We start from the raw sequence: 20379 nt of genomic DNA, 5'->3' as shown, positions 1-20379 counted from the left end.
CCTCAAAGGTCATAAACATTACTTATTTAAATGTTTGCCATTGCCCCTTCGAATGTTCTGGCCTGTGCAACAAGGATTGTAAACTTTGGTTTATTCACTTTAACTACCCACTCTACAGATCTTTGGCAAATCACTGTAAAATACATAAATGGATAAATATCTGTGGAAAACATGCCCATAAAAGAGAAACAAAACTGAAAATCTAGACAGATTTATGCTAAGCTTCAAAAGCTATAGGATTTTCCCACATAGACATATGAAAGTAAGGTGGAAGCTTTTTGTTCTTATTACAAGAGTTTAATTGCCATCCATAAACCATTCAATGACATCAGACAGGTTTAACTTTATCTTGCAGAAGTTGGTGTAGAGCGCTAGATGACTTGTTGAGGTGACCTTATAGAACAATTGCATACTTATTATTACTGTCCACATATAGAATTTGGGCTTTCCCCAGGAATGGGCAAAAACACTCCCCTATTAATAGGAGGGTGGAATGAAGGGAAGACTAATTTAAGGGACACTATAAGCACCCAGACCACTTCAACTATATGAAGGGGTCTTGGTGCTGTGAACTCGTCATTCTTGTCCTGCAGTGTAAACTATTGCTATTTCATAGAAAGAGCAATGTTTAAAGTGTACATTAGAACACGCCTCCAGGAACTACCAGTGTGAAAGTCACTATAGGGAGCGTCCCGGTTAAAGACTGAGTAGAACTCGGCTCTACTCACATTTTGAGTCCATTACCACTGAGCTCCATGCAAACAGTTTTGCTGTGAGCACACCTGCCTTGACCTCTAATAACCCTGGTAGCTGCATGGACATAGCTCCCTCCTACCTGCTGCTGCCTATAATAAGAGATATGGGTCTCTTTAGAAGATTATCCTTTTATCATTATTTTCTTCTTTTTTTATTTAGTATGTAGATATATATATATATATATATATATATATATATATATATATATATATATATATATATATAAAATCAAAAAATACTGGCCGCACTTCAAGGACTTGTAAGGATACGTTTGAAGTAATACTTAACTTTTATTAATTCATTGTCAAAGAAGTCTTATTTAACTATGAATTAATAAAAGTTAAGTATTACTTCAAACATATCCTTACAAGTCTTTGGAGTGCGGCCAGTGTTTTTTGAATTTGTATTTTTGTTAGACCAGCAACGGGCATAGAAACCACTGGCTTTACCAGGAGTGCAAACCGATTTGGATTTATATATATATATAAAATAATTGTATTTTCATGCATGCATCTTAAAGCAGTTTGCCTTTGAAAGCCCTTCAATTTCTTCTGGAATAAACTTTTAGTCTCTTCACAGGGAAATAGTAATCAGAGGCTTCTCATTCAGAATCCTCTGAAGCAGGGCCAATTCTGGGTAAGTGCGAAGAGGCAGATCGTCAAGGTGTTCCCCACTAGGCCCCAACCCCTCTTGTTAGGCCCCTCTCAATTCGAACCAGGCAGCAGACCTGGAAGGAATAGGTTACAAGCCATGTTGTCCTAAAACTGCTTGTCAGCTTGTAACATTTTCAGTTTCCTTTAATTATATGGTGAGGTGTGAAGTATGATTTAAACTGGATGCTTGTAAAGCATAATTTGGACCAATAGAAGGAATTAACACTCAATGCATATTTAAGAGAATGGAGAGAGAATGTAGCAAGTTTGACAGTAAATGTGAGGATTTTTGATCTTACTCTGATACGGTCTTTTTCCTTATGCCATTTCTCTACTTCATCATCCACATCCAGGAGCTGGAGATGAAGCTGTTCTTGTATTTCGGACAGCTCTGACTACATTTGAGAAAAAAAAAAAAATACAATTAGAAATCTGGTAATATATATTATACTTAAGCAATATTATTTTTTTTATAAGCACTAATGCCGAAATATTATTTCACCTTCTCAAATGTATTTATCTGCAGCATCATATCACAGAACATAAACCTAAGCATTTTATACAAAAAAAATCATTAAATGTATATTAAAGACAAATCTAACATTCTATGGATCTATTTAGACAACATTCCAATATATGAAAGATAAAATTTAAATTACTTAATATGGAATTTCTGTTAAAAAAATAAAAATAAAGAGTATATTTAGATGTTCTAATGACACAAATACTAAAAATGCAGAGGGGTAAAAAGCTGCCTTGCAAACTAATCTCCACCATGTCTTACATTCAGTAAATTCAAATTGGCGGTAAACAGGGCCGGACTGGGAACAGAAAACAGCCCTGGAAAAAAATTATTCCAGCCCTCTAATTAATTGTGTCACATAGTATGCTTGTATTGTTTATATGTATGTACTTTGAAGACGACAGTTGTTACAGTGCTATAACCGCCACCCTCCAGGATGCCCCCTGTCCGTTGTGACTGGCTCACTTGGGGACAATTCTTTAAGCAGGGAAACACTCCATGCTGATATCAGCATATCGGCATCAGTGTGTCAATTGGATAATTTCAGAAAATATATATATTAAAAGGATGTTCCACATTAATAAATCACACTAGTTTAATGGCACACACACACTGACTACAGAAAAGCTCACTGATACAAAAGAGCTCACTACAGACAAGCTCACTGATACACACACACAAAGCTCTCTGACACATGCGCAAGCTCACTATAGACAAGCTTACTGCCGTACACAAGTTCACTGACATTCACTCAAGCACACTAGAGACAAACACAACCTAACTACAGACAAGCTCACCACACACACAACCTCTCTGACCAACACAAGTTAGATAATGACAAACACAGAAGTGCTCTGACCCACACAAGCTCACTGACACACAAAAGCTCTCTGACCCACACAAGCTTACTACAGGCAAGCTCACTGACACACACAAGCACACCGACACACACAAGCACCCTGCCCCATACACAAGCTCACAAGAGTAAACTGACACACACAAGCTTATTACAGGCAAGTTTACTGATACACACACAAGCACACTACAAGCTCACGGATATACACACAAGCACACCACAAGCTCACTGACAAACACACAAGCTCACTGATACACACACACGCACACTACAAGCTCGCTGATACACAATCACACTACAAGCTCACTGACAAACACAAGCTTACTACAAGCCAGCTGATACACACACAATCACACTACAGGCTCACTGATACACACATAAGTACACTACAAGCTTACTGATACACACATAAGCACACTACAAGCTCACTGATACACAAGCACACCACAAGCTCACTGATGCACACTGCAAGCTCACTGATATACACGAGCACACTACAAGCTCACTGATTACACACAAGCACACCACAAGCTCACTGATACACACACAAGCACACTACAAGCTCACGGATATACACACAAGCACACCACAAGCTCACTGACAAACACACAAGCACACTACAAGCTCGCTGATACACAAGCACACTACAAGCTCACTGATACACAATCACACCACAAGCTCACTGATGCACACTACAAGCTCACTGATATACACAAGCACACTACAAGCTCACTGACAAACACACAAGCTCGCTGATACACACACAAGCACACTACAAGCTCACTGATGCACACTAGAAGCTCACTGATATACACAAGCACACTACATGCTCACTGATGCACACTAGAATCTCAGTGATATACACAAGCACACTACAAGCTCACTGATACACACTACAAGCTCACTGATATACACAAGCACACCACAAGCTCACGGATATACACAAGCACACCACAACCTCACTGATGCACACTACAAGCTCACTGATATACACAGCACACTACAAGCTCACTGATATACACAAGCACACCACAACCTCACTGATGCACACTACAAGCTCACTGATACACACACAAGCACACTACACGCTCACTGATATACACAAGCACACCACAAGCTTACCACAAGCAAGCTGATACACACACTCTCACTCTCACTATCACTCTTTCAGTAGCAATCATACAATTACCTGTCACTGGCAGTGTGGATCCTTCATGAGGTGCTTCCTGTACTTCCTCTTCCTGTGTGAAAGTTCACCAGGCTGAGGCTGGTGGGCGGAGCTCCAATGCAGGGGCTGGATCCTACCAGACAGGCCGTGCAGAGGAGCTGGCAATGTGTGAGAGACTCTCACTCCTGCCTGCTGCAGCTGGCTGCCACCTCTGTATGTGTAGCAGCCACCTCGGTAATTATCTGCCCCAGCCCTCACACAAAAATGCACAGGAGGGAAAAATAAATGTGTCAAGTGCTGCACTGCCGGCCCCAAGTCCACCGGCCCACCGAGAAATACCCCGGTATCCCGGTGGGCCAGTCCGGCCCTGGCGGTAAAGATATTCACTGCCACAAAAGCATGAGAAGGCAGCTAATAGAAACTGACATGAACCTGCACTCTCCAGTAAAGTTCAGCAAAGTAGGTGACTATATGAGCTTAAAGGGCATTGGTAGTGCACAAAATTTTTTTAGCTCTTTAACATTAAATTTCTTCTATACATTGTGCTAGCCGTTTTGCTAACAAATATAGAGATTTGGCTAAAAAACAAAAATTGGTTGATAAAGGAGAGCAGAATAGACCTCCTTCAGGAGGTCCTTCTGCTCTTCACCCATGGAATCTCCCTAGCCAGTGCTGCTAGTGCTGGATAGGTAATATAGGAACAAAGTGACATGACATCACTCTGTTCAGACACCGGCAGGCTGGCGATAAAACCAGCGTATTGGCGTCTCTGAAAAAGTTTAACCTCCTTGGGCAACTGTCCCAAAGCAGGGCAAAACAGTGATGAGCAGAGGAGGATCTCGGGCGTACTGGAGAGCAGCAGAGGAGGAGCAGAGACAGATTGCGCTAATGAGATTGCAGCGGTGGCGCAGAGGCCAAGGTAAGTGGTTACAGGTTTCCTTTAAATCCCTGCCAAGAAATGTTGGCTCAGTAGAGTCTATTTCAAGTTTCATAAAGGTCCTGCTACCCATAAACATTTTATCAAAAGTCAGTGTGCATTTGAAAACACAACACAATACTTAACATTAACAATGGCATGCGATACAGCTTTATCTGACAATCAAAACCATACACATATTTCAGATTCCTGTATTATGTCCAAAGGCTAAAACTGCTATCTTAAAAAACAAGAAAACACATACATAGTTAAAATTAAGCAAATTATCTTTAGAAATCTATTTGGAACTTTGTACACATATTAGAGCCATAATGAGGCTTGGTATTATGTGTCTAAATGTGTCTACAATATATCCCATCTCGATTTCCAGATACAGAGGACAACAACATAAACTTCATATATTCAAATATTATATATTTTCAGCATATAAAACCCAACACAGGGTAAATCCAGTATAAAATCAAAAGGCCTGGATATCTGGCTTGCGAAATGTCCATGTGTGTTTCAGCCTGCGTGTGGTGTCAATTCTGGAGTGCTTAAAGGGACACTAAATGTCACCTGAACAACTTTAGCTTAATGAAGCAGTTTTGGTGTATAGAACATGCCCATGCAGCCTCACTGCTCAATCCTCTGCCATTTAGGAGTTAAATCCCTTTGTTCATGAACCCTAGTCACACCTCCCTGCTTGTGACTTACACAGCCTTCCGTAAACACTTCCTGTAAAGAGAGCCCTATTTAGGCTTTCTTTATTGCAAGTTCTGTTTAATTAAGATTTTCTTATCCCCTGCTGTGTTAATAGCTTGCTAGACCCTGCAAGAGCCTCCTGTATGTGATTGAAGTTCAATTTAGAGATTGAGATACAATTATTTAAGGTAAATTACATCTGTTTGAAAGTGAAACCAGTTTTTTTTTTCATGCAGGCTCTGTCAATCATAGCCAGGGGAGGTGTGGCTAGGGCTGCATAAACAGAAACATGATTTAACTCCTAAATGGCAGTGAATTGAGCAGTGAAATTGCAGGGGAATGATCTATACACTAAAACTGCTTTATTTAGCTAAAGTAATTTAGGTGACTATAGTGTTCCTTTAATAACCACATGCATTCCATTATGATTTTCACAAAGTGGGCTGTGTTTGTTTCAGCCCACTTTGCTAAAAGCATAATGGAGATCTTTCCCACCTGTCTTTTATGTCTATTTATAAAAAAGAGAAAAATCGGAGGTGGAACCCAATGGATTTTCAAAGTGGAGACTTAGTTTCCTAAAATTTCAACTTAGATTTTGAACAAAAAAGAATGTAAACAAAAAGGTTTTGTTTAATAAAATTTTTGACTATACATGCTTCAATAGCTATTAGGATTAAAATATATATGCAAAATGAGATATTTATTGAAGGTATAATGTATGGAGCATTTCTCATGAATTGTAAATTGATGAGTGATTATTACTACTTGAAAGATTTATGAGCTTTTTTATAAGATAAACAATCCTATTTGGATACTTGATAAAGGGGCCTTGGATTGCTCTAAGGTAAGAACTATATAATTGTATGCATTATGAACAATAAGGATGTTTTATTGTATGGAGTTCACTGTTGCCCATATCAAAAAGGAAAACTTTAAATATTGGACAACACCGAAATATGCACTAGGAAGAAGACAGCATTGGTGAAACGTGTGTGTACAATACTTTTCTTTAACCCTACGTAAAGTGACAATCCGGCAATGAGATTTATTGGTCCACTTTTTACATAGGGTTTGGAGCCTATAAAATTTGAATATACAAAGTTTAATCTGTTGTCCCCTCTATCCTGAAATCAAGATGGGATATGTTATAGACATATGTAGGTGCATAATACAGAGTCTGATTATGGTTCTAATATATGTGAATGACTCTCGATAGAATTTATTTAAGCTTATTTGCTTAAATTTGATTACACTGTGTATGGGGTTTTTTTTAGTTGTTTTTCTTTTTTTTTAATAGAGCTTTTGTAGCCTTCAGACATAACACACAATATATTTATGGTTCCAATTTTCAGATAAAACTGAATCACATGCCAATGCTAATGTTAAGTATCGTGGTGTTTTTTCACATTTAGTTGTGCACTGGCTTTTGGTATTAATTTTATGTTGTAATTAATAATTATTATTTCTTTATTTTTAAAAAACATTGCTGCTTGATAAAGTCTTAGCTGCACCAAAACCTTGACACCATTGGTGTTCATGGGTGTACAATGCTAGTTAAATATTCACTGTTCACAAGTTTATATTCAGTTTGAATTCCTTTTGAATTCCTGACAGTCCACCCTTTAATGAATAACTGTATGATTATGACTTGTGGGATAATGAAAATAATAATAAGCAAAATATCCTTTTAACCCGATATGATTCCTATGCTCCATATTATGCAATCACTCAATTTATCATGGTCTATGTGGGTTTTGACTAACAGTCAAATATATATGTGGTGTAAAAAGATGGTAAAAGATTGCACCCAAACTCACAAACTAAAGCTTTGAAGCAGAAATGTGAAAGGTGCATTTTTCTGCCTAATTACATTAACCTACATCCAGTCTCCTTTAGGGCGTAAAACTAGAGTAAGCCCTTCTACCACACCTTCTTCCAGTAAATGGGTAATATATAAATATAGGTTAACAAATGTGTTTTTATCCTCCACCCATCATACAGAGCCATAACCACTGACTTATCCTGCTGTTGCAAGTGTCCCTGGGACAACTGTAATTGTATTGAGCATGTGCCTTCCACACACATTGATCTAGGGCACCATTTATAATTCGAATTTCTAATTACTTATAATTCCATGTTTTACCTAGGACAACTTATAATTCAGATTCCTGTATTATGTCCAAATGCTAAAATGGCTAAAAAAAAATAAAAAAAAAATAATACATACAAGAAAACACAGAATTCTATTTGAAACCTTTGACATCTATTAGAGCCATAATGAGGATCGGTATTAGGCATCTAAAGGTGTCTACAACACATCCCCTTTCGATTTCCGGATACAGAGGACAACAACCTAAACTTCATATATTCAAATATTATATATTTTAAGCATATAAAACCCAACACAGGATAAACAGGTCTGGATGTCTGGCTTGCGAAATGTCCATGTTTGTTTCAGTCTGGTGTGGTGTCAATTCTGGAGTGCTTAATAACCACATGCATTCCATTATGATTTTCACAAAGTGGGCTGTGTTTGTTTCAGCAAACAAAAGATTTCAGCCCTCTTTGCTAAAAGCATATGGAGATCTTCCCCACCTGTATTTTATTTCTATTTATAAAAAAAGAGAAAAATTGGAGGTGGAACCCAATGGATTTTTAAAGTGGATACCTTGTTTACTAAAGTTTTAAACTTAGAATTCCATAGTTGAAGCATTAGGTTGTGATTCCACAGTTTACAATGAAAAGTCACATTCCATTTCTTAGTAAAATGACATTGCCAAAGAGAAAATAATTCAAATACCGATATGGTTATTTTCACCACAGAAATTTCATTTACTAGAAATTAGCAGTACATTTTTAAAATGTCATAGTAAATATGATTTAAAAGTTTTACTTCAAATGTAAAAAAATATGTTTAAGTAAAAAAAAAATGCAGGTGTGGCCTACAAGGCTAAATTATCTAGGAATGCACTTTCACATGAAATATTTTGGGTGGGACTATTTGTGTCTTAATGTATCTCCACAAATATGCATTAGGCTCATTTTGGGGTCTGGAAAGTTGGTCTGTGTATCGTTACATGCTGAATAAAATGTGTGTGGGATATTTATGAAGCTCCAGATTTTTAGTAGCTAGTTTGTGGAAAGCAATTAAAGCTATTCAGGACATTAAGAGTCTCCAGTGCAGAAAGAAATCTGTATATTGCACCACATAAATCCTTAATTAAATTGTCCCCAACTGAAGTCTCACCAAATCGGATGCAAAGTCATCCCAAACTGAGGCTGAAGACTTAAAGGGACACTTTAAGCACTATAACTATTTGAACTGTTTAGGAGTCCCCTGGAACTGTCCCTCCATCCAGGGTTAGACCATTTTCAAGAACACTAAATGTACAGTTACCTCACAGCCCTGCCCCACTGGAGGTATGGGTAAGGCATTCCTTCTAATTATACTAATCCGTACCAGCAATGGGCACCGTGATATGATAGAATCAGTTTGCTGACACTCAGCCAATCACAGCAGTTGATTTCCGCTCAGACTAAGGCTTCTTCATGAGCCAAAGCAGCACCGAGGAGATGGGCTGCACTGCATACTCATTATCCTTTACCTGGGTCTAATAGGGACAGCGAGGAGCAGCTGCCTGTCATTTACTGGCAACGGGGAGGAGTTAGATGCTGCTCGAACCCGCTGCCTGGTAACTGCAGTTTGCCAAGGGGGGAGTCCCTGCTTCCCCAACAATTAGACACCAGGGACTAGAACTCCACTCCAACCTCCCATCTGGTGCCATTAAAGGTAGAAGGCTAACTGTGTGTCTATGACTGTATGTGTAATGGTGTTTGACTGCATGTGTGTGTGCATTGGACTGTGCACCATTTCCTGTGACTGTATGTGTAATTGTGTGAATGCGACTTTGTGTGCCTTTGACTGTGTGTGATTGTGTGCATTTGACAGTGTGTGTGACTGTGTGATTGGGGTTTTGTGTGTGACTGTGTGCATACGACTGTATGTGACATAGCGTGTGTTACTCTATGTGTGCTTGAGTGTGGCTGTGTGTCACTACATATGACTTTGTATGAGTAGCTATATGTGGAAAAGTGTTTGTGTGTAGGAAAGAACAATGGAGTTTCCACTCACTAAATGGGAATGGGAGCCAGAAAAAGTGATGCATTATGAATGCATGCATGCTATTATGTATGTATTTGGGGAGACAAAAAAAAGTAAGAAGGTTAAGAATCAGACAAGAGGTAAGGGTTAAGAGACACATTTGATGGTCAAAGGGGTCAAGGAACACACAAATTTGAAAAGGCAGATTCGGAGAAACAAAAAAAAGTATTAGGAGATAAACACAAAGTGATGAGTGGGTGTCAACAACATACAACAGGTGTGGTGGCAACATACCTATCCACTGCAGGTGTCAGGTGACCTACCGTAAGTAGAACTCTGTGCTGAACAGCTAATTTACAATTAGTATCTATCTAACATCAAACAGAAAGCACAAGACAACTGGAAAAGAAATATGTTTGCCAAAATTCTATTGTTTCACCTGTTATACCTGTACCCTAACTCCAAAGAGATAAATACATTTTAAAATGTTTAAAATGCTGTTTAATGTGTATAGCTTAAAGGGCTAGTTTAATGAATATTTACATTTAAAAAAACACACACACGACAAAGCTAAATAGAAGTGTCTACTTCTTTAACCCCTTAAGGACACATGACATGTATGACATGTCATTATTCCCTTTTATTCCAAAAGTTTGGTCCTTAAGGGGTTAAAGAGTATTTCTGGTCTTAACCATTTTGCTACCATTTCTTAGTAAAATAATTATAAAGTTTGTATTTACTTTTAAACATATGATAAATAGCTGTCTCTAAATCCATACAAAAACAGTGTTTTTGTTTTATAGGTTGTTGTTAAAGGGTTCTTGCATTTCATCTGTTTCCATGTATTAAATAATTCTTTAAAGAACCTTTGGAGAGATTGTACACTATTTTAGTGATAATAAAGCATTTCCAAATGTTTTTTTTTAAATGTCAAGACTTACATAGAGTAAGTACAGTTGCCCGGCTCAAGCTGCACTAAATAGAACATTGCAATACAGCCTACACAGAAGTATTAAAGGGTTAAGAATAAACAAAAATAGGTGTGCAACACTTAATGAGGGCTGGAGAACTCATGCTTGTTTATTTTCTGATATTTTACTAGGAAGGCAGAGCCGGAGTCATTGCACCCATAAGAGATTTCAAAAGGTAGTGCATTAAAAATATCGTAAAACATTTAAAATGTAACTCAGTGTTCTACTTAGTAGGTCTGCCTGCAGTTGCAGTGTCTCCTTCTGATCGTATCGCATAATCCCGTCTAGCAAAGGCTTATCACATAAGTAGTTTATCCCTGAAGAGCAGTTCCAATCCTCACATAACATGAATGACCCAGTTCTATAAACTAATAGCAAACTGCAATCAGCTTATACACAGCCCGGTCAACTGTTAAGCAAACCAAGCTATGTTTTTACTATCAGGAAATCTGTGGACTGTGGACTGTGGACTGTGTGCAGTCTCATCCTTACTGTGTGTACTGCATGCTGTCTGGTCTGGTCCTATGTTTTATAGCGGTAGAGATATTTAAAAATCCATGTTGCTATAAGCCACTCTCAGACATAAGAATGGGCTCAGGGTGCTTTGAACACGATGTACTTTAATATAATGCAAAATGCTTACAGCATGGTGCTTAGACTCATTTTTTAATGTGTATCCAACCTAGTCTATAGATAAATGAGTTTAAGAGGGTTTTTTTTTTTCTAGATTGCTTGGGTATGTTTAATTTTGTGTATAGATTTCTGTTGAGTGATACCTTAAAATCTCCAAAACGTTGCACTTGTTTAAAAGCACTCTAAATTATACACTTTACCGAAATTCATCAACAATACGAATGCACACTAGCCGTTTTCACTTTTTTTTGTTTTGTTTTGTCTTTTGAATTTAAGAAACAAATCAAAAGAGCAAATAAAAAAAAGGTAACTTTTCATGTATTTGTTCATCCTGTAGAAATAGGGGTGCATTATCAAATATTAGAGAATATTGATTGTAAGATGATTTTGGTGTTTGTATTTTGTTTTGTGTTACAATACATTGCAAAACAATGACAACGTATTGCTGATGGTGAAGACTTTAAAAGGACACTATAGTCACCAGCTTAATGTAGTGATTCTGGTGTCAATGCATGTCTTTGCAGTATTAACACTGTAAACACTGTCTTTTACATTGCTGCCTAGAAATACCTCTAGGGGCGGTTCTCAGATGGTTACTAGAGGTGCTTCCTAGTCCAGTGCTGCATGGATAGCCTAACAATTCCCATAGAGATGCATTGATGCAATGGATCTCTATGAAGAAATGCTGATTTGCGCAGCACAGCGTTTTACCATGCAGGCGCAATAGCCTCAATGCTTTTCTTTGGCAAAACATTGGATTTTCTGAGATCATCAACCATGGAGGACGAGCTAGATGGGGCCAGCTCCCGTAAAACATGTGCGGCATGGGAGGAAAGGAGAGTAAAATCACTTTTTTTACTGAACAGAAAGACAGCAGATCACCTAAACAGTCACTTCAGCATACATGTTTATATTCCTGACACTGTAGTGTTTCTTTAATTCATAACTAGCATATGTAAAACAAATAGCTGGCTTAATATTTTCTTTCAATTAGGTCTTTTAACCACATCGTGACCACGGATGTATCAGATACGTCTGACAAAAAACGGTCCTTAAGGACCGCGGACGCACCTGATATGTACGTGGGGAATTAGAGCACTGGAAGCTTCCAGCAGCTCTAGTGGAATTGCAGAGATGCCTCAATGTCGAGGCATTGCGCAATTCCCCCCCTCATTGCCGAGACCCCAAGGATCGCTCCCCCGGTGCTTCTGACGCTCTGCCTGTACTGAGTGCAGTTGGCAGTAACCCTTAACCCCATGTACATGTATTCTAAAATTGCTATGTGTGTCAAAAAAATCACCAATTATTATTTATTTATTTTTTAATTTGGCATAGATTGGTGGTAAAATGGTTGCATGAAAAGAGTCAAAATACCCCAAGTTTAATACCATAGGTTGTCTTCTTTTAAAAAAAATATATACATGTGAAGGGTTATTCAGGGTTTCCTGAGAGATATCATTGTTACAATGTAACTTGCGTTAACTGGAAATAGCAAAGTTATACTTGTACATATGGCCCTATAACTTTCCAAAAAAAGCTAAGAACATGTTAACATTGGGTATTTCTAAACTCAGGACAAAATTTAGAAACTATTTAGCATGGGTGTTTTTTGGCGGTTGTAGATGCGTAACAGATTTTGGGGGTCAAAGTTTGAAAAAGTGTGTTTTTTTTTACATTTTGTCATCATGTTTTATAGTTTTTTATAGTAAATTATATGATATGATGAAAATAATGGTATCTTTAGAAAGACCATTTAATGGCAGAAAAACAATATATAATATGTGTGGGTACAGTAAATCAGTAAGAGGAAAATTATAGCTAAACACAATCACAGCAGAAATGTAAAAAGAGCCCTGGTCCTTATCGGTAAGAAAATTGACGGTCTGGTCACTAGGGGGTTTATATAATCCATACAATTACACAATAATGATTTGCTTTATTTTATATCCTGGTTTGTCTAAGTCACAATGTCTTCTAATTTTTTTTTTTTTTTAAATCTCTATTGCGTAATACTTTGGTCACCTTTGAGTCTGCAGTATATTAGTAGTGGCATATTAATTAAAACTCTATATTTCCAAGTTCTTTCCCATTAGTATAAGGTTCAATAATGCTTGGAAAAAAAATAAAATTAAATCCTTTAACTGGTACCGTAAGTATTTTGTACCAATTTGCTGAGGCACAAAATATATCATGCTGTATCTGAGGGCAACAAACAGGTCTGACATTGGAAAAATATATATTTTGATTATGGACTGTAAGAAAAACAGCACGGAATAAGGAAGTGGATAAAAAAAAAATATATATATATATATATATATATATATTTAAACATTGTTGTCGGAAAACTAACACTATGTATGTACAATTTTAGACGCAGGCTATGGCTTGGGACTGAAGCAATTAAAGTGACACTCTGTACTATCATTTGCAATTGTATAAAAATAAATAAAATAATTAATATTGTTTGTGCCAGACTTCCTGTCAACTTGGTTAAGCATGCGATGGGAAATGGCCAGCCACACACTGAGTAATATTGAACCAGCATATGGAGTTTATTGCCCTGAAGTTCATAGTAAATGTGGTCAATATGAACATTCCAATAGTCATCTTGACTCTCTTGAGTGCAGGATCAACCTCTACTTAGTGTGAAAATCATGTGTCACGCAAGGAAATAGTGCAACTTGGCAGGTCTGTCATGATGATATCACACAAGCACAAGTTCACTAACTCTTCTAATTAGAAGCAATGGGAGATCAGGGATGGCTGAGATGTCAGCAATTAATATACTATAATAGGCCTTTTAAATGCCTTTATCATTTTTTTGAATAAATATTTTAGGGCATTGTCTGCAAAATACTTAACAAAATGGATGCTAAAATACCCTGTAGTGTTACTTTAATATATGTATACATTGTTTCCAAGTTGCTTCTGTTTTCCCATCCCATGTGTCTATATACTATAAAGGTTCATCATTCTCCAGGCTAATTCAGCTTCATAATTCTGAAAAGCAATTTTATGTCTATTTATGATGTTGCGGAGGAGTCACACATGAGGCCTGTTTGAACTGAACGTCACTGCTGAGCTGTTTTTGTCTGGGAAAAGCCATCTGAATAAAACCTAAGCCTATTATATTAACATGACAATGGGAAGTTGAAAGATGAACAGTTGTATGTCACGCCATATATTTTAATATTTAGAAGAAGAGAAAATTAAATGCGCACAGCACCAGGAGACCACATCAATTTGCAAATGGACAGAATCATCTATATCTTACTCAAAGTTTAACATTTGTAATATGCAGAATGCCTAATCTGAGCAGAGGATTATGGGTAGTCTTAAAACACTATTTGAGGGAATTGGAAATCTAGGAGTGACTAACATTTTTTAGCTTCTGTCTAGTAATGCTGGAAGGTACAAGAAATAAAAGGTTGTCAGTGGAAAGTATTGTTTATTTAATGACATTTATTTAATGCATTATCTATATTATGCACAAAATAAATTAAGATGAAATAAAATGCCAAGGACCATAACAACAACAGCCTGAGTCAGCTGAGTACGCTCAGTCAATCAACACCTCCCTGCACCACAAGACTTGACTTGGTGCAGAGCCGACAGGCAGCAGGTGAGGCAGTGGAAGGCACATGGTAAGTTACACCACTAATACTGGGAGGATGCCAGGGCACGCCTTGCACTATAATCACTTAATTAGACTACAGTGGTTATGGTGCTTAGAGTGCTCCATTATCCTTAGTGTCGAGTGTCCCTTTAATACTGTACTCCCTTGAGAGAGTACCTCTGAAACACACTGATTCAAGTCATTCTTTCACTAGACACCAGTTAGGCCACTCTTAAAAAAGGTAGGAAATCAAGATTGTGGTTAGAAATTGTATGATGTTCGTATCAGTTAATGGACATCACTAGAAATAAGGGAAGAGTGTGTAGAAGAGAAGAGAAGGTAACAAGTGTAATGGAGTGAATGCAACAATTCACTCAACAACGCAACAGTTGGGAAGGAACTAAGGCCTGAGGTGACGGTGAGACCTGACCTGGGCATTGTGTATAAGGAGCCAGGAGACATTGAGTATAGAAGACCTGGATATATTGTGTGTAAGAATTTGGAAAAGAGATTGAGTTACCAATGGAATGTCCCTGCTGGTACCATTGGTCCCCCTGGTGACTACCCCATGTTTAGTACTTTGGACCAGTTTTTACAATTGAACACATAAATCTCATCCTGTGTATAAAAAGCTAAGAGATATAAGAAAACCAGGGGACTAGATGTAAGAGGACAGGGCACACACGGTAAAAAAAAATATCTTGCCCTGAAGCTGATCAAAGTGTAAAATACCTGTGTTCTAAAAACATGATAAGTGAAAATTGAATGGAAGCGACAACAGAACATTTTCAGGTCTGAAAAACAAACATCTAGGTTTAGGTTTTTTTCGCATTTTGTTTGCTTAAACACTTTTACTTATCCCTTCTTATTTTATGTTGCACCAGTTTCATCCAGTTTTGCCTGTGTGACTAAATTCACTAGAAATTGCCTTCATACACAGACCAGTGTTGCGAGTTATCTCCTCTCATCTTTTCAGGTGGGGTCGAAGTGATGTCAGCATACATAACATGCAGTATTTAGCTGCAGGCAAGTGACTTGTCTGCCTGGATGATGCTCCGGCACACCCTAGGTGGGACTGCAAAACAGCTATAGTTTTAAGGCTATTATATAGAAGCATTCAAGAAATGTCGTAATGGAGGAGACGCCCTCAGCCCTTGCTCTGTCCAGGCAGGATCTGAGCAGAATATGTGTCTTTTCAATTAACCTCTTCAGAACAAAAAAGCTCAGGAACCAACATTTCAAGACACCTTTTCCTAAGACACTAAAGAATTTCTAGTTACACAGTTTATATTTGCTTTGCAATGAATGTTTGTGCCAAGTATCCATCACACTCGCCATTGCAATGTCTGTAAACCTGATATTTAAAAAAAAACAAAACCTATCAGCAGATGTTTTTATTCAAAACCATAATGACTTTAAAAAACACAATAAGGAATTATGTTTCCAAGTTACCATTAGTTTTTTTAAACTGTAACCAAAAATCATACATGGAATTATCTCGTAAAAAAAGTGTTTAATGTAATATTTCTAGCTGAATATTGTTTAATTTTTGTATTAAATGTTCAACTAATAAGCTGCTGCTAGCAGTCTTAGTGGTGTTTTAACTTTAAAGGACCACTATAAGCATCAAGACCACTTCAGGTTAATGAAGTGGTCTGGGTGCCAGGTCCATCTAGGATTAACCCTGCCTGCTGTAAACATAGCAGTTTAGGTTTAATCCAGCCTCTAGTGGCTGTCTCATTGACAGCCGCTAGAGGCACTTCCCCGCTTCTCACTTTGATTTTCACAGTGAGAAGATGCCAGCGTCCATAGGAAAGCATTGAGAATGCTTTCATATGGACTGCCTGAATGTGCGCGTGGTTCTTGCCGCGCATGCGCATTCAGCCAATGATGACCGAAGGAGGAGGAGAGTCCCCAGCGCCGAGGGAGCCCGGCGCTGGAGAAAGGTGAGTATTCAACCCCCTTCTTCCCCCTTAAGCATGGCGGGAGTGGACCCTGAAGGTGGGGGAACCCTCATGGCACTATAGTGCCAGGAAACGAGTTTGTTTTCCTGGCACTATAGTGGTCCTTTAAGTTTACTTACTCATGTTAAGGTGTTAGTGAGTAAATATTGAAATCTCTCGCTAACATAAAAGCCTTTATCTGCATTGATTATATTTTCTATTTTTTTATCTGTATAATTTCATCAATCTATTTAGTAGCAAAATCCTACTATCCAAAGAAAGAAAGGTGAAGTTGATGACTTTTCTCTAGACATTTCACTATCTAGTCACACCCACTCCAGAATTGTAGCCATAAAACATTTAGCCCAGAATAGATTATTGGGCACGTAAAAACACCCATGCTCTCACCCTAAATTCACATGCATGCGAAAAAGACATTTTCCAACAAAGACATTTTGTATAAAGGTGTACCAAACTTATTCCAGTACCTACAAATATTGAATATGACTGAAAACCCTCCTTAAAAGAAAAACCCTTGTTAAAAAAGCCCTCAGAATGGTGAAAATGTCATGCACGTCAATCTTTAATGGATAAATCACCTTATGAAGTTGTATATATTAATAAGTCTGTTAATATGTGTCACGATATTTATAAATAAACATTGCATACATTGTAAAATATACATCTAACTACTTGTTCAAAGGAGAACATTGGAAAGACAGACCACCTAAGATGTGGACTGGAAAACTCGTTCTTAGACAATAACTGATATTCCAGTCCAACAATATACCAGTCCTGACCTACAAATCTAGAACTTCAGGTCTTATTACTTCTCTTCACTTAGATATACTTTTTATAGTGTGTATATATTTTTCTGAACAGCTATACAACTCTAGTGATATAAGTATTTAGCTTTACATTTCTGACTCAACCATTTAGCTGGCTGGCACTGTATTTTAAACAGCCAGCAATGGAATTTATTTCTTTCCCACTCCCTTTGGACTCTGATCTACAATAAAGAGTGTGAGAAATGTAGCATATCTCAAACCTATTTTGCATTCATCTTCTGAGCAAGAAAGATTTCCCTGATGTAAATAGATGATGATTTTCTTGCCTAAAACATTATATGGTATAATATACAATTTAATTATGGGCCTGTGAGACGTTTGATTGCTAAAGGGATTTTAAAGTATGGGGGGGGGGGGGGGGGGGGGAGAGGAAAGTAACCAATGAACAACAATTTAAATATGATAAATATCAACTGTTATTTGCAAATACAAATAAACTCGTAAACTGATTTGATTTAGTCCTGAATAGAATTGGGGTCTTCTGCAAACATTTTAGTATGGACGGAAAGACGCAAAATATATTCACTAAGAAATGTTACTATTCCTTAATATTCAATTTTACTACATCGTAGTACATTTACTGCGCATTGAGACCCTATGGGTAATAAGACTGCGTTTCTGCGCATCGAGACCCTATGGGTAATAAGACTGCGTTTCTTAAGAATTTTTTATAAATAAATAAATAATAAATACATCGTGTATATCCTGCACTGCACAATCCCTATACATGTAAAACAAATACATATATTTGTTGAGATAAACAGAACAAATAAAAGTTCACTCACCTCCTTTACATATTTCTCAGCTTCCACTGTGACCGTATTGTGATTCTTATGTTCTTGAAACATGCATAGGTAGCAGATGCATGTTTGATCAGTCTGACAGAACAGCTCCATAGTCTTGCTGTGCAACTGGCATTTTCTAGCTTCAAAATCTCTGATGGGCTCTAGCAGCTTATGGTCCCGAAAAGCAGCCCCTTCCAGATGGGGTTTGAGGTGGATATCACAAAAAGAGGTCTGGCAGACCAAGCATGATTTAACTGCTCTCTTCTTGTCGTCAATACAAGAATCACACAGTACATCATCTTGATCATAGTTAGACCCTACACTAACACGAACTGACCTTCTAGAATCGGAGTGGTCAGTAACAGGCCCAGGGCTGGTAGGCCCTTTTAAATCAGATGAACTAAGAATAGTTGCCCTGCTGCCAATCTTTGCACCCCCTGAACCAATGGTTGTTTTTAGGATTGTCGTTTTTACATTACTCTGTTCCATGGTGGTTCCATTTGGTATGTCTTTGTTATCAGTTTTATTTGGAGAGTCTACAGTACAGCTGCCATTTGCGTTTTCAGAGTGTGAGCCATTTGCTGTTTTATCTTGTTCTTCCATTGCTTCTCTTGATATTCTTGCTTGCTGCTCCTTTTAAGGATCTTCTGTACTTTGAAACCTCTTGATGATATAGAGAGCAAATTGCACAGCGCTGAATATGTGACTCAAACTTCTACTGAAGAAGAAACCAGATTTTTGCAGGTGAGCCTTAACAAAGCAGATGTGATTAAGAGATGTTGCAGCTACAGCTAAGGTTACACAACCTGATCCACACCCAGGAAGCCTTAGGAACATTCCCGCCCTGCCTTCTTTGACAGAAAAAAAAAATTATCATTAGAATGTTCACAGTGGTTGTAACTTGTTCTACTTCTTGCCTCTTTGGATAATTGTTTTATGACTGCTTACCTTGTAGATCTAGAGCTTATTAAATGTTTACTCTTTCTTGTATCCACGCTTTTCACTAATTGTTTATTAAAAACAAAATAGTGGTCTGTCCACTAAACACTGTGCTGTACTGGCATTGCAACTGACCCAACAAATGCTTGATAAAATAGAAAAAAATAGATAGTCACTGAACAAAAGTCACATACTGAAGCCTTCACACACAGTCTGGTTTGGATTAAGTTAGGCTTGTTTGGCAAATAGCCAATGAGCTATACAAAATGAAAGAGTTGTCTATTCATTATGCATGAGCTTGAAACTGAGTTTGTCTTACCAAGCCACATTGTTTACTCAAGTACCCCATGCCATGTTAAAAAGAAGGGAGGGCAAGAATACACATGTGGAGTCCATGATCCCAGTGCCAGACTGTGTAAAAAGTCAGTGAGAAGTCAAAGAAGTCAAAATGAGCATGTTGGCTCAATGCTCTTCCAGGGCAGACCATGTGAAGAGCTCTACAACTCTAGTAATATAAATGTAATGACACACTTGCACTGTGTTTGCTTGTGAATTGTCTCTGGTGTCTCCATAAGTTGGATACCAGAGGAGAAAATAATATTTTGCCTGTGTTTGGAGGCTTGTGGGATCACATGTGTGTAGAGTGAGCTGATTGGGATGTGGTGTTTCATTTTTGTTATGTTTGTCATGTAATGTGGCTATGGGATGTAGAGAGTCATATAATTTGTGTGGATGGCGGGTGTAGTGTGTATAGGGTATGTAACAAGTGTGTGTATATGGGCTGTAGTTGTGTTTGTCTGTATAGGATGATGTAGTGTGTGTGAGAGTGTGTGTTTAGGGAATGTAGTGTGTGTATATAGGGGATCCAGAGTGTGTATGTCAGAAATCTAGTGTTTGTAGATGGTGCAGTTTGTGTACATAGGGGATCTATTGAGTGTGTAGAGGATCTAGTGTGTACAGGATCC

At 37.8% G+C, this 20379-nt stretch overlaps 1 protein-coding gene across 2 annotated transcripts in view; it reads right to left on the bottom strand.

Annotated features, from left to right (window-relative positions):
• TRIM29 (tripartite motif containing 29) overlaps window positions 1–19268 on the bottom strand; it is a 53882-nt gene extending 34614 nt beyond the window's left edge. For both annotated transcript variants that reach the window (XM_063436846.1, XM_063436847.1), the window contains exons 1-2: window positions 18476–19268; window positions 1709–1804 (exon numbers count right to left, since the gene is read on the bottom strand). In XM_063436846.1, coding sequence (XP_063292916.1) covers window positions 1709–1804; window positions 18476–19078 — 699 coding nt within the window. In that variant the 5' untranslated portion in view covers window positions 19079–19268. The remainder of the gene's footprint in view (window positions 1–1708; window positions 1805–18475) is intronic.
• Between the last annotated feature and the right edge of the window lie 1111 nt (window positions 19269–20379).

The sequence above is a fragment of the Pelobates fuscus genome, chromosome 11 (assembly GCF_036172605.1).
Source record: "Pelobates fuscus isolate aPelFus1 chromosome 11, aPelFus1.pri, whole genome shotgun sequence".
NCBI lineage: Eukaryota > Metazoa > Chordata > Amphibia > Anura > Pelobatidae > Pelobates > Pelobates fuscus.
Note: the sequence above shows the minus strand (reverse complement) of the source record. Positions and strands in the feature narration are given on the sequence as shown.